Below are 25,807 nucleotides of genomic sequence, written 5' to 3' on the forward strand. Positions count from 1 at the left end.
TAACGCACTAATGCTTTCCGATACTGAAATTTTAGATATGAATTTTAGACCTCCTACAACAGCAGAACTCAAATATATTCAAATATATGTCTGAAGATATTCTACCGTTTTCTGCACAGAGTTTTAGAATAACAGAACCATAGAAAATTATCACACTTAGGAACAGCACGCTGCTTACAAGGCAATCTTCACCATGTGCCAAGCATCTTTATCATTTTTATGATGCTTGGCCCATCAATACACCAAAGGTAACAGAAGCCAAAGCAACCACTTGCAGTTTTATGTTCTTACCTACCCAGCCAGTTTTCAGCTGCTCTTAACTAAACCAGAGAAATACCATGCCAGTGAAACATTTCAATCACCAGTTACGTGTCACCAAATGCCCTCACTAAATGGTGCTCTGAAATAGCCAGACAACATACTGCTAGCGGTACTGATGTTATATATACCTGACATGATCTGACTGAATCAATCTTTTGGCATAATGCAAAGAAAGGAGCTTGGCTGTGTGCATCAACCCCCTGCAGTAAATCTCGATTGTAAATCAAAATACAGCCTGTAATTCATCACTTATGTTTGGAAGAACTCTGTGCTCTTCAGGCCGAGGACCAGCTGTCATAACTTCATTATGTTGGTGGTGACCAGGCATTTTACATCAGCTAAAAATCCATGCTTGTAAATTGTACAGATTATCCTAGATACAACTCATGATTAAAACCACTTACAAAAGTCAGCTGTTTGAATAACTGCACTTCTGTAGAACGTGTACATTATTTTTCTATTTAAGAATATGAATAGGGCCTATTTCAAAAAGGTGCAGGACACAGCACATGAAGTATGTCTTAGGATACCTCAGATTATTTACATTTACGGTAGTGTGTAAATTTCATACATTCTTCAGAAAAGTAGTACAGGATATGATCATTTCTGGTATTCAATGAAAACTAACACTTTCATTCTAACCCAACACTCTCCTTAATTCTCATAGTAGACTACTTGCAGAAGAGGCATTGTGAAGCACCAAATACTTCCCTATCATGTCTTTTTAATAAACTATCATCAACATAAACTTAATAAGAAATTCAGATTAACTGCTCAAAAAAACCTACAAAAAACAAACCCAAACAAAGGCTAAAGAGAAAAAAGTGTTCGAATAGAGCATCAAAGAACCTTTAACTGCAGCTCCTGAACACTGGTCATGAACAGAAGCTGACTGCCTTTTCTGAAAGCTTTTTTAAAAATCACAGAGCTCCACGCCAGGGAGGAGAGGTGGGGGTAGAAAGAGGAAGGGCACTTAGAGAAAGACATACAATGAAGTTATTTGTGTTTGGTTAAACCAGTCAATATTGTTTCACTTTGAACATGTAATTCTTCTCTTGACTTCTTTTTCTCTAGGTTATACTTGGCCTGATATCTCAGCAAAAAATAAATACATTTATAATACATTGGCTTAATCAGTGACAACAACAAATAAAGTGTCATTTTTAGCTATCTAATTAGCTTTTAATATAAACTTGAAACCAACTACTTTATCTAATAGCCTCATTAAACCTTCACTAGCCTTGTCTTGGTACTAAAATCTGCCTGAATTAGAAATGAATTGACAATAGCAAATTATTTGTACACACATTTTAACCATTTTGGGTTGCACAAAACAACTTTGTTGGTGTCAGCATGTCCTGGGTTCAGCTTAAACCACGATAAAGCACAGAGCAAATACTCTCTGCATACACACTTTCAGTCCATAAGTTAACAATAACCATTTAAACAGCTATTTCAATTATTAGTTATTTCTCGTGTCACTGCCTGCAGCAAGTATGTGCTTCTCATGGAGAAATCAAGAATTTAAAAGAAAAAGACAAGGCTTTTCCAGGTGTAACTGTGTATGAATACCCCACAAATAGATTAAAAGGCTTATCTTTCCAGAGCGTTCTCAAAAGCCGAAGCCACTTGCATAAACACACTAAAATGGGTACAGATTGCCAGCATATTTAATTCAGTATACTAATAAAAAAATTATTCTTTTGTTTCCTGACCAATTCTACTGTGAAGACAGCCATGAGCAACCATATTTTAAATTTTGTCATAATAATCATGCAATAGTTAGGTTTGGAAAGGACCTTAAGATCATCTAGTTCCACCTCCCTGCCATGGGGTGTACCCAATCTTTTATCATGTCCTCCAAATACAACTTAATCATGGAGTGATCTTAAACAACTGATACATAAATTGAAATAACACACTGAAGAGAAGTACAGTCCCAATGGACAGTCTCTAGGCTCCCCAGCAGTAACTTCAGGGGAGCAAGGCTTTGCTTCAAGGTCTCGCTTTGTAAAGAGACAGCCAAGTGAAAACCTGCTGCCTTCACTCACAGGAATGAAATCAGACACTCTTTTCAGAGGGCCTGGTAAACATGGACCAGTTTCCAAATACCTAATTTTGAGAACACCTCCATACATTTTTTCACGTGGTCACATTCACTGTGATCAGCAGATCTTTGATAGTTTGAAATACTTAAATTTAGAATGGAGTTATAAGCATATTTCTAGCCAGCTGTATCATGAGAAACATTCTGCAGACTTGGATACTTATGGTAAGCTAATTATAAATGTCAGCAATTCAAGCTTTGCCATACGTAGTAAGCCTAGTATATGCAGTAATTTCCAAACCACATTTCCAGTAACTTATGAAGGAGAATACAAATTGCTTCCTAGGGACACACTGAAAACCCCAGAACAGGACTATGGAATGGGCCCTGTATGATAATACATAGTAATCATCAATTTTTTGAAACAGCTTGTAGTCTAAATAAACAAAGCAGGTTAAAAGCATGAAGAAAAAACAAAAATAAACAGAGCACAAGGAGATGAACTTATTCATGGCTGCACAGCATGCAAGGCCCTTCTTTCTTCCTTTGTGCTCTGCTCTTTGGGCTTATCCTGCCCTTAAATATTACTCATTTCATAAAATAAAACACAGAATCTACACTGAAATACCTACTGGCCTTTGCTAGAATAAGGCGGAAGTTTAAAACAACCCCTTTTATGTTTAAACCATGTTTTAAAAAAAACATCTCTATCTTCCCTTCATCTTTCTGACCAGAACATGTAAAACAGTTGATGAGTTAAGCATTCCAGGCAAGTGGCATCAATGACTGGCTCTGTGCAAAATGACAGTCTTCACAAATGATCTGATCATTCTTCACTACATGCTCTTCTTCCACCAAATCAGATCCTGTGTATCAAATGTGACTGTGTTGTGTCTTACTCCATAGACAGGAAACTACAGAAGTCACTTTCATGAAAACTGTAGTAGTATTCTCCTTAGTAATCTTTTCATCAAACACATTACAGTTCAATAATGGAAGTTCACTGTCACAGTACAGGTTAATGACATGGCTTAGCGTGAGGTGTCCCTGCCCATGGCAGGGGGTTGGAACTAGATGATATTAAGGTCCTTTCCAACCCTAACTATTCTATGATTCTATTCTAATTAAATGTAACTTAACAGGCAGTATCTAAAGTATTATCTCAAAATTTCTGTAAATTAGTAAATATTCTGCAGGGAAAGAAAATGCTGAAAAAAAGTACTGATTATAGCAAAGAATTATGTAACACATTCAGGAGTAAAATACTAGTTCCTCCATAAAAGGCAGAACCTGTGTTATGTGTATTTAAGTCTTATCCTCATTCCCACCTATAACATTTCCATCAGCTGTGGACTGCATGACTCTGTACTTGTCTCATTTGCTGGCTATCACAGACAAACTCACAAATGTTTACACACCATGTTCTGCCCACCTTTTTCCCACTTGGTCATTAATCTGAGTTTCTCTTCTCCAGCCAGTTACTAGGTTTTATGAAACCATACAGACTTCTCTTATCTTTGAGACACATCCTACTCCTTTCAGACAGGATTTATAGTTATCAGGTATACACAGATGGTTAAGTAAGCAGTACACCTGACTATGTTCTATTTCTGTAGCAGAAAGTGTTAAAAATAATATAGGTTGCTGCATTAGGTGCATCATTTCCTGACAGACTTCTCAGCCATGTAACATTTTTAACACAGGAATTCTAATGGGTATTATTTACTAATTTTTTTAAACAGAGTATCACAGGTCAAAGGTTTAAATACTTAACAGGTACTTAACAAGCCAGATTTTTTTTTTGGTTGTTTTAAAAGAATCTTTTCAGCCCTTGAGGGCAACATTTTTTCAAACTTGGTTTTAACCAGAAGCTCCCCTGTTCTTCTCTGATTAGGCGATATTTTTTCCTTATGAACATCAGGAAAGATAATGCTCAGAAATTACCATCAGTTCAAGTACTGATATGGCAGCCTGTTTACTCTTCATACTTTTTAGAATGGAAAAGATATTTACTTTCACATATGAGAAGATAACAGGCTGTTGTACAGACAAGTAGTAAAGGATGCATCTAGTCCAACATATCTTCCAGCTTCTAGTCCAACTTGATTATCTTCCAGCCATGTCTTCTAATTTACCTATTTAGCAAACAGCACCTTGCCAGCTGAAAAGGCAGGTACTCAGGAGAAACTTTTATGACGAAAGACCATTCCCTTATCTGCAGAGACTGAAGAAAAACCCTTTATGTGAAAACCTCTCAGAATCAGGCATAAGCATGCACAGAGTGCAATTACTACGTGAATTGCCACAGGCCATATGGATTTAGATTATATATTCCATATGAGGATGCTTTAAGAATTTAATGATCATTTCTAACATTAACTAAAATAGGAACACTTCAAAAATTATAATGCGTATCTAGTAGTTACACATTTTGTTCTCCTTCCAGGAAATGGTTATGAGGCACATACACAGGACAGTAACATGTATGAACCAACTGCCTCAAACAAGTTCTTCAGAAGATCTTTAACCTTATTGGAATATGACCATTTGATATTTTATACAAGCATTTTTATAAAAAATTCGCAAGTCACAGTTTGGAAGAATGTTTGTAATACACAGCTTTCTCAGATGCCCTCACAACTTCCGCTTCTCCTTCTCTTCTACAAGAAAGTCCAGATGCCAAAATTGAGCTCAGATTCTAGCAAACCAACAAGGGTCAGCAAGCCAACTGTATATAGGAGAGTCCTTCTCTAGGTGTGGCCTAGTGATTTACCTCCTGGTCAGTTACTTCCATTGACCTGGGCTGAAGACGACAAGTGCAGACACTAATAATTCATTAGTAATTCATACCATAATCTATACCTTAAACTATCACTATAAGATGACTAGACCTTTCTCACACATGGCTAGGCAGTTTTAGAATAGTGTAATATAACAAAACCCAGCTATTCTAAAGGATAAAGCTCTCTAACTTCCAGCAGCTATTTTAGAAAATAGGATGTGTGGCTAAGCAAAAGATGTCAGAGAGTCTTTATGATGAAAGGACATTCCAGTTGCCCTTTCAATCCTTTCACCCATTTCCTCCATGTTAATTATCACTCCTGCATTACTAATATTCTCTCAAGAGGTATAAAGTGCTGATATATTGAATAGAAGGAATCAAAGCTTTGCATATTCTAAAACACTAAGATGAGCTTTTACTTACTCAAATTCAGTGGCATAATATTTGAAGAAGCCTATTAGCAATTCTCCAAGGCTTGATCCATTTTTTGAGGTGTATGGAGGAATGGTACGTGGAGCCTCATGAATATGATGCAACTGCATAGTAGGATCAAAAGATTCCTGCCAAAATAAAATCAGAGAATAGATATACACACCCCCTCCCTCCCCAAGCCACAGTAAAAGAGATGCCTGTCATTTGCTTATTAGAAATCAAGGACAACTTGTAAGCAAAGGACACTTTCTCTTGTACTCCTCTGTTGGATGCTAGTTATTTTCCTTGAACTCAGGCAGAATCATCTTTCATAGGAGTGCGTGAGACTATACCTTGCCTCTATTTGCCTAAGAATTTTAACTGAGAATCTTTGAACTGAACTTGCATGTACATGCTAGTAAAAACACATAGGCAGAAGCTGAATAAGGTAGCCTGCACTGAGATGGCCACAGCTGAGGTAGGGTAGGTAAAGCTAATGCAGCTATCACCAAGGTCCCATAACTGTGGAACCGAAACAATCCAAAAGGAAAGCCTGACTGATTTTGCCCACAGCATAGAGTTAAAATTGGATATGAAACCCAATAGCTCCAATATGAACCTGCATCCTCCCACTTAATGAGTTCAAGGACTGCAACAGCACCTCCTCTAGACAACCTATCTGTAAGAATAAAAAAGAAATTAGTTATCCAAAATATCCTGAATATACAGAATGCAGCATTTAAGCTGAAGTATGCTTTTCTTGGGGAAGTGGAAAGGGGAGAGAAAAGGTCAGATTTTCTATAAACATAAGTCACAGTCACCAGCTTAAAAAAGGCATCTACACAAGAATAAATTAGCATGGGTTTAGATCTGCTATACTGTTTAGGTGTCCACTGTATGCTTCAGGCTCTTCTAAAAGACTGGGGTGCATGAAGGAGACTGTATCTTCTCTTGCTAGAGGAACAATGTTTAAAGCCTCATGCTACATTTACAGCAATGTTGTATATTTCAAGGAAAATGAACCCAAGATACACAAGAGCAAGCTTTACATTCACACAATAAATATAACTATTTAAATGTAGGGACCTATTCAGTCATTATTATATCTTCCCTTGCACTTCATTTAAAGAGTAGTTTCAGGCACAACTCAAACTTAATAGTACTAGAAAATCACTGGAAGTACTATACACTGTACTATTATTTCCACATTCACAGCTGGCAGTGCTTCCTCTGAAAAAAGTATGATACGCAATTAAACCAGTAGGACTGGAAAGTTTGGTATTCCCATCCTATTTTGCCAATTCTAGCAAAACTTCCTGGAACCTTGAGCAATACGTTCTTGGAAAAAAAACCTATTCTTCTGACTTAGAAAAAGTTTCAAGTCTTGTTCTCACATCATATAACTTTACATATAAAATATTACAGTTAGCAGAGCTCCGAATTTAACAGCTTACAATCCAACAAACCAAAAACATACAGACAAACATGAAAAGTAGATATGGAGCATAGAAAGATCATAAAAAGAAACAGTTGTACTTACACAGTATATACAGTTAATCAGACAGGTATTAGAGTGAAAGTCACTCCTTGCCCATTCCCACAGAAGTTGTAGAAGAGCCACAAAAACTGAACTTAGTATTAGCAGCATAACAACTCACGAGGAAATGGACACAAAAGCAAGGAACAAGACCAAGGGCTGCTGAGCTCCATACAATACAAGAAATGCAATTCAGTTACTACAACAGATGTCTACTAAAACTAGAGAGGATGGCATCCTGAGGAGCTAGAAAGTTAGACTTTGGGATACTATGCTCAGAATAATAAATAATCTATTTTCTTTAGCAGTATTACAAGCTTGGGGAGAATGTCTATTTCATCAACTGCTAACAAGTCTTACTGAAAAAGTATTGAAAATCATATTTGATATCCTTCTGTTCTTTGTTGTTTTCTGGATGTAAGCACATATACACGGGCACACATGCGTTTTCCTTTTTTGCTATTAAGTTTTACTACAACCTCTATTTGCTATATTGTCTTTTGCTATTACTGTAACTGTTGATTTGCTTTCTTATTATTCAAATGCTCTACAAACACTAATGGAAATTAAATAGTTGTGATCAATATATAAATCATAAATAAAATGTCCTTAAGGTCAAGATTGATAAGTAAAAGCAACATTCTCTGTAAGCTTTGACCTCTGGCAAATACACAGGCAAAACATTTCAGAAGCCTTAATGTCCGTGCTTTGTAATTATTGCTGCAAGTAACAAGACCAGAATTGCTTTAGCATATTTGTCATTTCTCTTTAAAATTCTTTGCTGTATCAGTATTAAGAAATTGTAACTTTGACAATTCAATTATTTTTGGTCAGTTGTTTCCATTAGGAATATGTACCTCCCAATTTCTAACACAATTAAAAAAAATATTAATCCATAGTTTTGATTTGGCTTTATGGTAACCATGTATAAAATATTATTCTTATTTTATTAGCAATCCTAGAAAATTTAGTCCAAAGGCAAGATAATTAACAACAGAAAAAAAACCCCTACTTTGAAAAGGGTAAAAAATGCTATTCTTACAACATTCCAGAAACACAGGAACCTGCAAGTGATTTACCACTTTCATATGACACAAGATAAACCCTTGCATTTAGTACAAATTCATTAGATTTTTCAGCTTATGGTATTGTATACTTGCATTAATCATTTAAGTCATTTTATATAGTACTCTGAAGACCTGTATACAAGTAAAAAACACAAATATAAATATTTGCATTATTTTAACAAAGAAGTAAAAAGTTACCAGTTCTTAAAGTTGCTTTCTTTTAATCATATGCTGCACAAAACTTAAAATATTACAGCATATGAGATTTAAGCAAACATAATTAGTATATTTAGCAATTCAGAAAACCCATCAGATAAAGCCAAGTGTACAAGAAATGAAGAACAGCTTTAAATGCTTTTGAGTACTAACAATGAAGAAATAAGAAGGTATTTCATATGGTAAAAGAATCAGAGGAAAATATAAAGACCATAAAGATTTAGTACAGGTATGCCTATGTAGGTTTACAAAACAGAAATAAAACTGGAGTACTATAGCTCAAAGCTTTCTTCTGCATTTGATTATCCTAATTACCCAAAATGGCTGACACCACATATCTCCTCCCTGATGTACAGTGTCATCAAATATTCCCATTTCAGCATTACAGGAAATATATGCAAAGAAAGAATGGCTTTCTGATACTACCTCAGCACAATTATCAGCAACAGCAAAAAACAACATAGGCAGGGACACTGAACTATGGAAACTGTATATAAAGAAAAATTTTAGAAGTGGCATATGACAGGAAAGGTAAGGAGGAAAGAACTAAGAAATTTCTGTAAGTTACAGCACTGAACTATTCAGCAACAGCTCTTTTTTATTTCCAGACAAATATTTAAGATGCTAGCTCTTATTTCTAGGTAATCTTCCTTAGATTAAGTGTCACTAATTAAGAGTCTAATTCTGCAGAGGATCAAAGCATACCGATTCAAAGAGTTCCCTGGAGATCAACAGGGTATGATCTGCACATAACAGCAAAGTACCACCAGGTGTTTTCTTGTTGGACCAAAGTCCAATTTTGTGAGGTCTCAAAGGTCTCTTTAGTAAACATTAGTAAACAATCATTCGCTGCACTCAGAAATATCAGGCAACTCAACAGCTGTGGAAAGGTATGGGATTCTGGAACACCACAGTTGGATGGAAAAATGTTACTTCATGTATTATGAAATAAGAATCAAAGTTACCGATGACCCAGGGATATTTTCAGGCCAGCATAAAGAGAACTAGGTCAGTGGTTCTCATTAGCACTAATTTTCAACTGCATGTGAAATCTTCTCATATATAACAGGCTGTTTTCACTAAATAAATTATCAAAAGCAGCAATAGCCTTTTTCATAGTTATATTCAGTGTATCAATGATAAGGCTTACAGATTGTGTGTAGTAACTTAATCCACTAGCAATACTCAAGAATTCATATATTTTAGATAAGCAGTTTCATACACATGTGATACAGTAAATTCATAAGAAACACTTACTGGGTAAATTTTTTGGAGAGATGGAAGGACAGGTTCAGGAAGTGCTATAAAAAAAAATAATGATAAAGCTGCTGTGATTCAAGTAATCAACAGGAAACAGTATTGTATCAGCTACATCAAAAGGTTGGACTGAAATTCCATTTTAAAAACATAGAATCACAGAATGGTTAGCGTTGGAAAGGACCTTAAGATCTATCTATTTTATGCATGTTGTAAAGTAAAAGTTATTCAGCAAATCTTTCTATTATTATATTTTGTATATGGGAGTACGAAGAGTTAATTCAGCTGAGGGGAGCTGTTACTCAAATACTGCTATTTGTAGAAGACATGAAAAATTCTACAGCAGCTGGGTACACCATCACTAGAAGAAAGTCATTTAGATTCCCCAAAGAAAAAAAAAAGAGCTTTACTCATTTTTTTTTCTGAATGTCTAACACAGTATGATTCTATCACAGCATACGAAGTCTCCAGATACTGCAAAAGCACACATCATTCTTCAGCTGCAAAGTATTACATCCTGTCATAAGTAACCTAAAGATAAAATGCCTGACATACATAGTAGGCATTGCTAGCAAAATCCCCTCAAAACACATAAAAAGTCTATATTAACTGGTCTACTAAATGGCAAACAGGTTACAAAGATTAGGCATATATTAATGATACTAACAAACACAGAATGAACTGTTTTAACTTTCATAAAAGTTGTGAATGGGGAGAGCATCTATTGCACACTTAATAGGGATATGAAGAACAAAGAGAGAAAAAAAAAACACAGTCCCTGTCTCGCAGGTTAGGTGGTCCTACAGATCGACAGAAACAAATCCCAAAGTATTCACATCCCACTCAAGCCTTAGAGCAGCTACAGAACTGTTAGAGCACTCCTCATATTAAAACTTTAACATGTTATCAGCACGTTTGTGTTTGTTTTTTAAAAAATTGGTCTACATTATTCACTGGGAAGAATGATGATTAAGTTCAGCACACAGGATTTTGACCTGGGACTTAATTCACCCTTAAGACAGAGTGTCATAGGGGAAGAGATGTTACAGATCCTTTTTCCATAGGGACTTAGAAACAGAACGACAGCATTTTCAGAATGTGCTTAGGTTATCTTCAAAGAGTATATTATATTAGCTAGTGGGATTGCTCAGAATATGATTGCAGCTGCTTTAATATTTTTATTTTGTTTGTGGGTGTTAAAAAATATGCAAGAGCATCTTATTTCTGAAGCATCTTGGATGATTTCCAGTTCTCTGCCACACTAAAATAAAAGGAAAAAACCTCTGAGCAATACAAGCAATCAAGACATTTTATCTTGGTCTGTATGCTATACTAAGAGGATGGAATTAAGGGTAAAACTTATCACCTACCACTAGCATTTGCCACATGAATTTTTATTTTCTTACTGTACAAGACAGTTGGACCTGTTACCTGGAGGGAAGTTCATGTACAAGACACTGACCTATCTGCAAAATAAACTCATAACACACTAATTCTAGGTCCAAAAACATCCACAAGTATAAGAACATGGAAATGGATTAAGTAGCAAAGGAAAGAAATTTGCCTAGTAAAGACAGGGACACTATTTTCTGCAAAAGGAAGCTTTTAGTTTTATTTTGTTTACCCTCACCAGTAATATCTCTATTATCTATATATATCTATATCTATCTATCTATCTATATATACATCTCTATTATTTTTATATATATATCTATTATCTATCTCTGTTAGAAATTCTACTATTAGAAATTCTATGACTAGGACACAAGCTACTCTCAGCAGGATCACATGCATGTAGCAGAAATATAAAAAAAAGCAAAACAAAACAACTCAACAACTACAAGTTAGAATCTGCACAAGTAAGAATCTAATTAGTTGCTGCCAGATATACATCCAGAGCCACGCTTCAGTCTTTTTTATCACAAAAGGCTGACAAAGGCACAGGTAAAAGGCTCCTCTTTGGTTTGCAGACTGCTGATCCTTCCCAGGCAGCTGACTGATGACAGTTTAGAATGAAAAGGATTATTTGAATTTTTTTTCCCCTTCACCAGACAGCTGTGGCAGCTGCCACAAATAACTACAGCAAATGCCCTCATGCTTGCAGGGTTGTTAACATTCTGGTAAGCCCACACATTTATACTTCCTTGTAACTCCTACTTGCTTCCCTTTTGTGCATTACTTTAACGCACAGTTCAGTAATTGGCTATCCATGACTGCACACAGCACCCAATACAAGTCTCCAGAGTAACTGTGATACAATGAAAACAGATCTGGAGAATAAATTTCCAAGTGAAAAATCCTATTTCCATTAAATGTGAAACATTACCAAATGCTTGCCAAGTCACTGTTAAGATGGTCACTAATGCCTAGATGTACCTTTACTATGTAAGATTCTTCTCTTCTGCTCATGCTCCACTTTTGCACAGAAATCTTCACATCCAGAATCACTTTGGCATTTTTAAAGTTCATTGTATTTTCATCTCCTCCAAATCAACATTTTTTTTTTGATTCCCCTCTTCCCCTAATGTGTATTGAGGATCTACATTGAAGCACTTCATTGAAGTACACTGAAGTACACTGAAGTACTTCATCACTCATAGTATGGTTTCAGACCACAGACTTGGCCACATTTTTTTTTCTTTCCGCAGAAACAATCCATGGAATTCCACCATAGCAGATGAAGAGAAAAAAAACCCAGCACAGTCATTAAGTAGACTACCTTATGTCCTCATGATTGGTAACATTAACAAAAAGCGCAAGTATGGGCATCAAAGAATTCAGAAGCAATCAAACCAACTGTATCCCAAATACACAAAATGCCCTTCTAGGTCCCGCTGCCACACATACGCTGCTCAAGCTGAAAGCAAGCCATCAGCTTAAGTCAACTATCATGTAAGGCTTTCCACCCTAGTACAGAGTGGGTGTAGCACAATCTCGAGACTCATAAATAGTTGGCTATCCACTCTATGGCTAGTATCTACTTTCCAGGCAAAACAAGCTGTCAGAAGAGCTAAACATTGCTTCTATCCAAGTAAAAAAAACAAAAAAACAACCAACAACAAAACCCCCAAAAACCCCTCAACAAAACCAAACAAAAAACCCCCAACCAAACAAAAAAAAATAAAATCTACACAAACCAACAAAGAGGAAAGATCCAAAATAAGAGCCTATGCAATTTGTCTAAAGGTATGACCATAACATGTTAAGAACCGGTTGTCATTATAATGACACGAACAAAAATAATCAGCATGTTACAAAGAAGTTAAAATAAAGATGTAAAATAAATATAAGCAGCAAAATAGACAGTTTACACTACAAAACTAACAGGAATTAATAAAATATTTCTACAGACATGCTACACCACAAGATGTTCACCTCTGGGGTTTCCTTGTGCTCCTTTCTAAAGCTGCCTGTCTCACAGTAAAACAAAAAACTCATGCTAAGCTAAATAATCTATTAAATGATGCCTTAAGTCTTAAGCAAGAATTGTAAACCACAAAAATCACAAACGTGGACTTCCTCTAATGCAAGGAGGAAAGACGGGGATAAGCCAGGCTGAACAGGCTTTTGAGCAGCAACCTGGTCTAGTGGAAGGTGTCTCTGCCAATAGTAGGGGTAGTTAGAACTAGATGATCTTTGAGGACCCTTCCAACCTAATCATTCTGTGATCAGCATTCTATCAGCTTGTTTCAGTCTATTCCTTGAAAACATTTCTGGACTGCATGGGTTTGTTGAATTTCCCCAGGTAAAGCTCTCCAGCTTCACAGAGATGCTCAATATTTCAATATACCAAAGTTGCAAGAAAAGATACTGCCACTGACAGGCAAATATCCCAAGTTCTGGGCTGGCATACAATGGTCTTTGACATCTGTCACCTTACAGAAGACACTAATCAGTGGAAAAATATAATCCCATGGTAGTGCATTCTGTACTCCCATGCATCATTGAGGACATTGTCTTCCATGTTCAGTCCTTCAAAGGATGACAGAAAAGTGACCCCACAGCATTTGCTATCCCTTTGAATTTTCTTAGAAATTCCCAAATGAAACCTGACAAAACAAACCCCCCCAAATTATGTTTAGGTTTTTCCCTTTCTTAAAAAGCAGATTTTTGTTAACTAGAACTTGAGTTTTAAAAGAAACACAAGTTATACAGTATCCTGCAGGTACATTGACTTTTTATTTTTCACCCTTTCAAAAGCTGGCAACTCTGCCTTCAGAGTACAGGTCAACTTGCAGCATTAAGGAAATGGCGTAAACCCACATTACCTCCATATTTGTCTGTGTGGAAGATGACTCCTGACAGTGTTTAACTTTATTGAACAGGAGAAGTATATAAATATGGACTTAAAAAGGGAAGTTTCAACATGTAAAAAAAACCCAAAACATATATACTTACTCTGTAAATAGTGCAAAACCATCAACACGAGACTATAGCTGCTTAAAGTACCACGACTGGCATCATTTATGTTATGAAAACTTGCCCACTTCTTAATAACAAGTACTAATGGACGAACTCGATCTTCCACTGCAAGTAGAATAAAGACATCAAAAAAATACCCACATTTAACTAGGCAGCGATCAATGTTTGTTTCTACTTGATCAACACAGTATTTTTTATTCTAAAGTTATCTTTTTTCAATCATTCTACAGAATTTATTTAGTTGCTCTACAACCACTACGCACCTTCTAAAAATCGGAAAATATTCCCATTTGAAAACAGACACATTACAAGGGGTATGCCAGGTAACTTGCAGCTAAGACAAAACTGGATGCATCAGTCAATGTAGCAGTGTTACATTCGACTTTTAAGTTCTGTCCAGTTCATTATACTAATTTTCCTAATTAACTTCCAGCCAGGACAGATTACAACTAATTGTTGGGTTTTTTAGGTTCAAAAAACCTTAAGGGCAGGGAAAAGAACTCTCCCAGCTGGAAGACACAGAGCTTATTCTTAAGTTTTCCTCAAGATCCATGAAAGCAGTAACCCCTGTGTACAAACATTAATTTTAAATTTGCCTTGGCTTCAATGGCATGATGCGATGTTAGATGCAAGAAATCATCAAATCAAGATATATGCTTTCATGAGGAAAGACATAAATACAGACATATTTCAGGTATGATCTTCTGAACTTCTGAGGAATATCGACACCCTTTTAATTAAAGTAGCAGTCTGTTGCAGGGAGATGTCGCTCACCATCCTAGGGTAAATTTAATTTATGATTAAACAGGTCCAGCTCCCACAGTTTCTCCTCACAAGAGAGATGCTCCAACCCCTGATCATCCTTGTGGCCCTCTGCTGGACCCTCGCCAGTAGCTCCTTGTCTTTCTTGTGCTGAGAAGCCCAGAACTGGACAGTTTAATTCAGTTGCAGACATGACTCCTTAGGCAGAAAACTGGTAATACAACAGCACAGACTTCAGTTTCTAGCTCTCCTTAATCTACCTGCATTATCTGTGGATAAAATTAACTAAATTGCTAATTATATATAAATTATAAATTTATAAAAAATAATTATTGGCCTCATAAAAGTGGACAGCAAGGCAGAACAGAAGAAAAAGTGGGACACGAGGATCCCTTCCACTGCTCTTTTCACAGCTGGAAAGTTTTCTGTCCTACAGTGATTTGCTGAGAGGAATAAGGGACATTTCCATAACATTTTTATTCTTGGGAGGAAATCCTTTTCCAGGCATATGCCTTCCTGAATACATAAAAAAAAAATCACAGTTAACCAGCTGATCCAGGACAAGTTGCAGACTCTCCTAGTAATGTGAATGTAGAACACTGAAACTACTCTGACTGAAATATTAGTGAAAGTTAACTAGTAAGGGTAACTTCTACTAATCACATTCTACCCTAAATGGAAGTATGCAAGGGCTGAAGAAGGTGGTAAAGGAAGAACTGCAAATGGCCTAGAAGAACTACCCTGAGGTCCACTGCTTAGGTATTAATGCCAAATGACATTGTGGTGCTGAGTAAGAGTGCTGTATTTATTACTTCTCCTTCAGAAATCTGTTTCACAATCTCTCCCTAAAATGCAAACTCCAGAGGAGACACAATCCAGTTGGGTTTTGGGCCAGTATAAAAACTGAAGCAGTAATTCAGATTTTCCAAGGAAAAGACTCTGTAACAGCATACAGACACAGCTAGCTGTCAGCTATACATCCTACCTATGGCTGTAAGGCAATAAAAGAACTGGAGATTATACCACTAAATAATCATTAGCATAGTAATCTGTTACCAGCAGAGTACTGAAGCACCTTTGTAGTATAAATGTAGACCTTAATATGAAGCATCTTTGTTACCTTCTGAATATTGTAATATTCAATTAAAAACATATATTGGTTTTCTCTATTTATTTAGATAAGCGACAAGAATGTATCTTGAAACTATCCGACGCAGCCAATTAGGTAATTTTATATATATAGTAATCTAATATAGTCAACTGAGTTTTAATAGTCTATTAATACCAAAATATAATTTCAAAAAGCAAAATTTATAGAAACAAGAAAATATATTAAAAACTTACTGTATGCATAGGTTCTCAGAAGGAATGTATTTCTTATTCCCACAACACTGTTTACATTCAAGTCAAACTCTACACAGCTGTTGGGAAGTATTAAAAAAAAAGAATGAGATCATTGTATTAAATTTCAGAGTATCTATTACCTGCTTAGTGGTAGAGGCGAATTAATATAACTTTACGATGGTACTCTAGAAACTGTCTTCAAGTTTTGATGCTGTGATTTCTACTCTGTTTTTTGTTATAGTACTTGAATTCCACTTTTAGAAAAAAATATAGTTGTTGGTTTACAAAAAAAGTTTGGATAACTTAATATGCCAAATTTTGATTTTTAACAAACCTTTCTACAAACTAGACATGCACTACATGATTTACTATGGACAAGTTTTGAAGCCAGGAATGATTCTGAGGTATTAGTTTAGAAAAACATGCTGATGAACTGTGATAGAGAACTGTAAGAGGTCAAACAGTAAGACTCTCTTTTTTGCAATGATTTTCAGAGATAATCAGCAAGTACTTTAAAATTAAAAATGTTTATTAGTAAACACTGCATGTTTTGTGATAAAACAGTTTTTGTAACTGTTTCATGCTGTTAACAGCAAGTAAGAAATAGGCAAACAAGCACTCCCTGCTTTATTTATATCGCAATAAGTTTGAATTTCATACCATATCTAGAGCTTAATGACTCACAATACTAAAAAAACAGATATTAAATTCATAGGCAGTAAGCTACAGCAACACTGTATCTCCCAACAAGAGTAGCCTATTATTGACAAAGAAGTAGCTATTTGCAATGTACAGCTATTTCCATTTTACATATCCGAGACTCATTAACATAGTATTTGCTTGTTGGAATACGCCTTTACATTTTATTGAATTATTATATTGAATTTATTAATACTGGATAAATTAATAATTTGATGCCCATGAAAGTTTTTTTATACCATTAAATATAGTAAGTTGTTCTTTGCATCAAAAAAACTACATAATTTTAAACATGAATTAATACCAAGCATGACTTTTAGATTTTTTAAGAGCACAGTACATAATAGAACAGGAAATAAACAACCTAGAGCTACTGTTTGACATCTGTAAAAACAAGCATAAACACCAGTAATAATATTAGTTGTATGTGCAAATATAAAGAAAAATGTTAGGCTGCATGTGTAATTCCAATTAACCCAAATTGACAAGATTACTATTTACTAGATACTGATTAAGGAAGTTCCATTGCAGTTATTTTGTACTTTAATATGCATATTTAATAGATGTTACAATTATGGCAGGCAAAGATGTTGTACTGTTGGGACTCAAGTTCTACTAAAAGCACTGCAGGAGAGAAAAAAGTGTCAACTGCACATCAAATGTGGCAGACAAAGCAGCTTTTGCATCCTCTGTAGTACAGAAATCTTGTTAATTAATCAAAGGCTTGTCTGGCAGCAGAATCTGCATTCAAGATATGTCTTTAGGTACAATGGATCTTCCTTATGTTACAGCACTAGGAAAACCCCTTTAAGATTAAAAAGGAAAACAAACACAAACTGAATGCTTTCTCATTCACTAAATCAAGTGAGAAATGGCAATTTTCTGGAATATATGGACCATTGGCAACACGCTGTATCCAGATGCAGAGACACCACCCATTGAATTCTACCATCTTCTCCCAGCAGCCAGGCATCAAATCTGGCTTTTACAGAGAGCTTCTCATGTTTAGTTTCTGGTTTTGGCTAAAACAAGCTTAGGGTACTGAATATCCAACCCACTTTCAAAACCACTGTAAAAAATGGAATAAGCATACATGTATATGTATACAAGTCTATGAAAGACAAAGGCCAGTAAGAAATTAGGAGACTGATAATTGCATAAAGAGACAAAACACAGGTGAGCTGGCAGGTTAAGTAACATAAAGACAACTGGAAAGAGGTGTAGGGGGGAAACCAAACAAATCAAACCAACTCATACACCCCCGCCCCAGAAAAAAAAAACCCTACTCCAAACCAACAACAGTCCCTTCTACCCAAAAAAACCCAAAACACTACAACTCAACCCAAAGTCATGTCATTTCCCACTGCTCCTCTCTTCCAGAAAAACAATGCAGGAAACCAGATGGTGAATAGTACTGTGGGTTTTTCCTTCTGAAAAAAAATGTAATGGCCAGTTTCTAGTTTAAGCCGATTATACATTGATTTAGTAGGAAATAAAGAATTCTTTAAATCCTGTCCATAAGGCATATGAATATCATGACTGTTACCAGCTGGATTTTTGTTGGATTTTGTTTGTTTGTTTGTGTTCGGTTTTTCTGTTTTTTGGGGTTTTTGGGGGGTTGTTTTTTTGTTTTGCTTTTGTTGTTTTTTTGTGTTTGTTTTTTTGTTTGTTTGGTTTGGGGTTTTTTTTTTTTTTTCTGCAAGTGACCATAGTATGGACTACAAATGCAGAAACAGATTGATGGGGTTGGGAAGTACCTCTGAGATCATGCAGCCTAAAGCCCACCCCCATACAAAGGCAAGGTCACCTAAAGCAGGTTACACAGGAACACATCCAGGTGGGATTTGAATGTCTCCACAGAGGGAGACTCCACAACCTCCATGGGCAGCCTGTTCCAGCGCTCTGCCCCACTCAATGTAAAGTTCTTCCTTGTGTTGAGGTGAAACTTCTTGTGGTTTTTATGGCCATTGCTCCTAATCCTGTCACTGGGTACCACTGACAAGAGCCTTGCACCACCCTCCTGACACCCACCTTTGATATATCTATATGCATTAATGAGAACCCCTCTCAGACTCCTCTCAGCTAAACAGACCCGGCTCCTGCAGTCTCTCCTCATAAGACAGATGCTCCAGAGCCCTGATCATCCCTGTGGCCCTTCACTGGACTCTCTCCAGCAGCTCCTTGTCTGTCTTGTGCTGAGGAGCCCAGAACTGGACACAGATGTGGCCTCACAAGGGTCATGTAGAGAGGGAGGATCACCTACCTCAACCTGCTGGCCACACTCCTCCCCATGCACCCCACGTTACACTTGGCCCTCCTGCCTGCTAGGGCACACTGATGGCTCATAATCAACTTGTCATCCACCAACACTCCCAGGCCCATCTCAGCTGAATTGCTCTACAGCAGGTCAGCACCATCTGTCCTGGTCCTTGGGGCTCTTCCTCCCCAGGTGCAGTGCCCTACAGTTGCCATTGTTGAACCTCCTTAAGTTTCTCTCTGTTTAATTCTCCAGCCAATCAAGGTCCTGCTGAATGGCAGCACAGCCTCCAGGTGCATCAGCTGCTGCTCTCAGCTTCATCTCATCAGGAAAAAAAAAAAAAACAACCAATCTAAAATTCAGGGCATTGATAAACTGGGCCCACTACTGATCCCTGGGAATCAGTAACTACAGGCCTAATCCCTAACTACAGGCCTCCAACTGGATTCTGTTCTGCCGATCGTAACCCTCTGAACTCTTTCATTCAGCCAGCTTTCAATCCACCTCACTGTTCATTCTTCTAACCCCATTTCCTAAGCTTACCTATGAAGACGTTATGGGAGACAGTGTCAAAAGCCTTGCTGAAGTCAAGGCAGATAACGTCCACTGCTCTCCCCTGTCATGTCATCATAAAAGTCTTAGATTGGTCAAGCAAGATTTCACCTTGGTGAACCCTTGCTGACTACTCCTGATGACCTTTTTTTTTTTTTTTCATGCTTGGTCATGAGCTCCAGAGCAGCCTGTTCCATTGCCTTTCCACAATGGACATGAAACTGACTGGCTGATAGCTGTAATAACCACTTCCATACTTAAGGCTTCTTTTTAAAGTTTATTCTCCAATCTAAAATTACTACAAACCCATGACTTATTCAGTATTCGTATCAGGAATTTATCACTTCATGTGCACATTACATAGTATATATAGCTATATAATCCAAACTTTGGCTTGACAAGTTCAGTAGTTTCAGAAAGTGTGGGAGAAACAGCATTTGTATTATTAAATGAGAAAGAAGATAAAAATTATACAAATTTTTAAAAGGTAAGCAAGTATACAAAAGTAAATACAGAAACAGACCTAACTGAAAGTATAAAGAAAAATCCTAACAAGTGTTACATAATCTCAGATGCAAGAAAAGCTTAAACAGATGATATTTATTAGTTTGAATTGTGAACATGACACTTTCAGTTTTATCACCCCAGGGCTTCTGTCCTGATAAAGGTGTATCATCTTAAAGCATATTGTGATATGCTTTTATAAAGAGAGGTCAGAAAAGTGAGATTATTTGTTTTTTAAAGACAGATGGGGCTGAAAATTTTAGAAGCGTATAGACTGGATGAGACAGCTACAAGAGAGTTCTTCAAAGTCCTATTTACAATGAACAGCCAAACTACATAATTACATGAAGGTGATACATGTAAGCCTTGTAAATCTAAGCCCATAAATATAGGGAGATTTAAATATTATTCAGACTTCCAACCAACTTCAGTGCTTTGCACAACTTTTTCCTCTGTCAGATACTTTTATCACATACAATAAGAAATAAAATTGTTCTCTGTCCTTGTACATCCCTCTTGATAACTCATTTTCATGTCTTTGTAATGAAGATACAATGAATACGGTAATATACAACACATCCACTTCTCTCAATTCCTCCCACCTCCTAAAAAAAGTCATACTGAACAGAACATGCAATACTGCTTTGTTAAATGCAGAATACTTCCCTAGAAGACAACAGAATATACTATTGTAAAATAAACAATTTTTTAAATCAAGAACACAATCACAAGAAACTAGTTTACTGTTGTGTGTAAACACTGAATTAGTCCTTAAGTCTCTCAACAGGTATGTTTACAAAACAGCACAATTACCTTCCACAACAGTTCTCTTCCCACCATTCTTTTATCATAAACTATTTGTCAGCTGGAGTCCATTGTGTACAAATAACCCATAGAAGTGTGATGCACTGCTGCTAATTCACATCACAAACTTAACAGCATCTCAACCATGAGAGGTGTTTCATGCCACCAAGGAAGTCAGCTGACTGCCACTGCACAGCAAGTGTACAAATTTGCAATATAATAAAACCATAGGACAACACAGATAAACCATGACTTCAGTGGTACTGCTCACATGGACAGCACACATACAGAATACTTCACCGCATCATAATCTAAAAAATTGTTTTGAACAGAATACTTGCCTGACTTTATCCCTGAACCTCACTATTGGCACTTTTGCCCGAATCAGCTGAGGTCTCTCAATGTAAGTTGCTGAAAGGAGAAAAATATGCAATTAAGCTTCAAGTAAGATGCTGATCTTAAAAAAAAAGATCCTAAAGTGGAGTCACACTGACTGACTTCTAGCAAATAGTAGCTTATTAAATTTAGTAAAAATATTCTCAGGAGGATTGTGCTAAACTAAGCAAGCTTTAGCAACAGCAGCAAAAATACAATCTAGGAAAATGTGTGTTGAAAAATAATTACTAAATATTAGAGAAAAACGTAAGTGGAAGATTTTTCTGTGGGAAGCATATTCAAGAAATTTGAATATAGGGGATGCAGCTCTACAGTGCTTTCACTGAGCAGTACCTGTAACAGAAGTCATGAATAGTTGCAATTAAGGTTCAAAGAGAAGGGAGGCGGAGACTTGTGCCCAGCACTACATTACACCAATGGGCACATGATCAGCCACATAATTTTTAATTGTGCTTAATTTGCTTACAGTTAAATTATATATTTTACTGATAAATAATTAATACAGCTTTCTTTACTATGCACTGATTATGCTTAAAACTTCCTTTTAAAAACTGTTTATCTGACTTACTAAGTACATACCAAGAAATACATACCTTATTGAATTGTAACACTTTCCAAATGTAAGCTTTATTTGCCTTTTGCTTTAATGGTGATAGGACATGCAATAAACATACAATCACAGTACTGTGTCTCAGGTGATTATCTACACATTACTGACACATAGGCTTAACACCAGACCATCCAAACCCAAACATACTAAGGTGTGACAGAGTCATGCAGTTCCACCAAATACACCTTTGCACTAAGCTCCCTGAAACTGTTCTCTCAGTCGTATCACCTGCAATTTCCCTACTCTTAATTATATCTCAGGGTATATTTAGTAGTCCACATGATCCTGAATAAGAAATGCACCCAAGAAAGCAATGGAAAAGCAAAGAAAAGCAGAGCCTGTAGGTCACATATAAATTCGAGCAAAAGGCATGAACCTTAGCACAGTTGAGATACAGTCTGTAAATGAACTAAATCCAAATGGAAAGACCTAATGGCAAAACCTTTTATTTTTGAATCAGATGAACATTTTCAGGTAACATCTATAAGCTATGTCCACAGAGCACGTATACACAAACACACTGACAGATGACTAGATGTAAGAGTTCCTGCCCATGTTAAGATTATGAAGAGATGATCCAAGAGGTTCTGGATCTACATACCCACAACTAGGACAGTCTGACAAGAGCAGTAATATTAATACTGTTTTGCCCTGCCTTACTTTCCAAAGAACATTTTGATTAAATGAAGCTGACCAAAGCCACTTGCAAGAAACAGATAATTATCAAAAAACATCAAAAAAAGCATTAGAAATGAGCAATGGCATAAATAAAAAACCTTCAGAGATCACTCACACATAAACATGTCTTTCCAATACTCATATTCCCCAGCAAACAAACTTGATTTTGTCTAACGCGTTGTTGCAGAATACAGCCTCTTGGCAAACAAGTAAGCTTATGTAGACACTCTCTTTCTGATTAATGAAAACACAACTATTTTATCACTGTACTTCTCAGAAAGCACCAGAATGACCCAGACCAAGTTCTGGACTTCCTAATGTAAACATCAATATACAACAGTAATAAGCCATTAACTATCAGCTACCCATTCTATAATGGATCTGTCAAGTCTCCAAGTAAGCTGCCGAGATCCGGGTATGCACATTTGACACTAAAGAAATTCTGAAGTCTGCATTTAAACTTACTGTTTGTCCCTTCCTTTTACCATTGCAGGATAGTTCAGAACAGCAATATAAGGAGTTGCATTAAAGTACATACCACAAGTCTGAGAAGTAAGGGGAGGGAAGTCACTTATATCAATAAATGACAGGGTCTTTTTTAATTCCACAAGGATGGTACAAAAGCTGCTTTGAAGTTAATGGTATTCACATTTAAGTCAGCAACTGCCCAAAACAAGAACTTACAAGAATTATTAATTGACCTGTTTTGCCTATATGCACTGGTACTGTCAACATTTAGTATTTTTTTCACAAGGCAGCTATGTTAATTATTTCACCAGTATTAAGGTCCCCTATCCCCCACCCTACTCAATTCTACACAGTCTGCTCTGAGTGACATTTTAAAAATTCTTAAGAGCATTGTTCCCAGGAAAGCACTGCAACCTAAAGAAGCAGGAGTTCACTGACAGAGGTGTCCCTAACAGAAATTTGCTTCTCAGCTCATGCCCTCACATCCCACCATGGTCCACAATTCAACAGTCATTTTAGATGCTATCCATTCTTGAAGTCCACTAATTTGCAAGGCAACTGTTACGGTTTTTTGATTACTCTCCATCAGCACCAAGACAGGTAGCATTACTAAACACTTACAGCTTTTCTCCAAACAATACTGTGATTAGAAGCTAGGTTAGATTCAATTACATACATTAGTTACAACTATGCATCAATATCTCTTTCAGAATTGCCAGTAATCTTACCACCTCACTGTAGCCAGGAACTTACAAAGGCTAGTACTGAAGAGTTTCTGGACTGAGCTGAGTATGTTTCTTGCTTCGGTCTTCTGATTTATCTGGAATATGGTATTAAAATTACAGTATCTCTCATTTAAATGTTCCAAGTAATCACCCTTTATTTTTCAAATAAAATTAATTCTCAGAGTAAGACATGAACACATATACCAAACCATCCCATAGTCTACAACTACCTTTAGTGTGGCAAAAACCACAGAGAAAATTCGTATTTGATATGCAAAGCTACTATCAGACATTCACAAATTACAGAATTTTATGAAAACATAGCCCCACTTACACAAAAATGTCCTTTCCTTCCTTTGCAATGATACTTCTATTTTTTCAAAATTATGCTTTCTTTACATTTTGTTACATCTTTTCCTCAACATAAACTCAACTCAAACATTTCCACTCAAAAATACTTCAGATATTTTGTATATCAAATCCGTATTTACGCCTGCTCACTAAAATTACTGTTTATGAATCTAAACAATGAAATAAAAAAAAAACAACAAACCTTACAAGGAGTTTTTCCTGCATCTAAAATGAGGCAACATTCTCTAAATTTTCTTCACGATTCTAGGCTATTTACTTCCCCGTTTTGCTGTGTGTTTTCCCCTCACAGAGCAAAGGTAATGCTTATTTTTTAAATGTTTTGTTGGCCTAAAGGGTTTAGAGGATTAAATTCATATCTGCAACATTCTTTGTCCCACAGTTCATAGGTATTATAAATGCAAAAATAAGTTATTTAACCAAAAGGATATGAGCATTTGTTTCACATTTTAGAATCCAGCCTTATAAAAGCACAGACATTTTAAAAAGATACTTCATTTAGTTTTATGTTACTTACTGGTTCTTCCTTCACCACCAGGCACAAGTCACCATCACTGCTACGAGTGCCAAACCCGTTCAGGGAGGACCCAACCAAAAAGAGTCTGCTGTCTGTAATAGAGGAATCACAGAATAAAAACTGATGTGGCGCATCATAGTTCAAGAAGAAGGAAGAACCACAAACCTATAGAACATTCAAATTGATAGTAACCAAATTCAAAACATACTTGGAAAAAGTCGCTGAATTTCTCTCTGGAGTTGTGTTCTGCAGACCTCTTTTTTGTGCAAATCACAGGTCTGTTGCTGACATGCTTGAAATAACTCCAAAACCTGCTGACTTAACTAGATACACATATTCAAAAAGTAAAGGTACAGAAAAATTAACATCCTTTCCTGACAGAGATGTAATTACATGAAATACAGAAGACTGTATTTTGCATGACCTGTTACATTGTCTAGAGTTAAACTGCACTGGAATTCATATTGAACAACCCCCAAAAGAAATTCCTGCAAAGATTTTAAATTTAAATTTCTTCAATCTGTTAAAAAGTGTCTACCCACAGAAAATATTTTCTGCATTATTAACATCTGCAACCTTTCAAGGAATAAGCAGTATCTGCTGATTTTAACATCAACAGTTTGCCTACCAGCAACAAGGAGAAAAATAAATATTAAAACTGATTAAAGTTAGCTTTTTTTTTTTTTTTTAATCCCACAGAAACTACTGAAGATGTGGTAGATGTCAGATCTTTGGTGGAAGGAGATATTAGTTGTTTCTCTTTCACGGCACTTATATGCTGTAATCAACAGGCATTTTATACTAAAAAAATCTGTCATGTTGGTGCAGCAGAAGTATGAAGACTCATGAGTCATGTTTTGGTTTTTTTTACTAAAAAAAAAACAAAAATCACAGTAGCAACTCCACTGTCCACCTAAATAAGACATCCTCTTTTCTATTACACAAAACTTCTTTACAGGCCCAATACCCTATTTACTCAAAACAGGCTTCTCTGACATTACTAGGGTGGCCTTTTTTCATCAGTATTCTCACTACCCCAGTCAGGTGACAAATGGACCTTTC

General features: G+C 36.3%; 1 protein-coding gene across 4 annotated transcripts in view; it reads right to left on the reverse strand.

The window, feature by feature from the left end:
* The window catches only part of TENT2 (terminal nucleotidyltransferase 2), a 36,270-nt gene that overhangs the window by 4,724 nt on the left and 5,739 nt on the right, over positions 1-25,807 (reverse strand). For all 4 annotated transcript variants that reach the window (XM_031051542.2, XM_031051545.2, XM_031051544.2 and 1 more), the window contains exons 5-12: positions 24,954-25,068; positions 24,746-24,837; positions 23,888-23,954; positions 21,324-21,393; positions 16,167-16,243; positions 14,037-14,165; positions 9,639-9,682; positions 5,574-5,710 (exon numbers count right to left, since the gene is read on the reverse strand). In XM_031051542.2, coding sequence (XP_030907402.2) covers positions 5,574-5,710; positions 9,639-9,682; positions 14,037-14,165; positions 16,167-16,243; positions 21,324-21,393; positions 23,888-23,954; positions 24,746-24,837; positions 24,954-25,068 — 731 coding nt within the window. The remainder of the gene's footprint in view (positions 1-5,573; positions 5,711-9,638; positions 9,683-14,036; positions 14,166-16,166; positions 16,244-21,323; positions 21,394-23,887; positions 23,955-24,745; positions 24,838-24,953; positions 25,069-25,807) is intronic.

This window comes from Melopsittacus undulatus, chromosome Z (genome assembly GCF_012275295.1).
Source record: "Melopsittacus undulatus isolate bMelUnd1 chromosome Z, bMelUnd1.mat.Z, whole genome shotgun sequence".
NCBI lineage: Eukaryota > Metazoa > Chordata > Aves > Psittaciformes > Psittaculidae > Melopsittacus > Melopsittacus undulatus.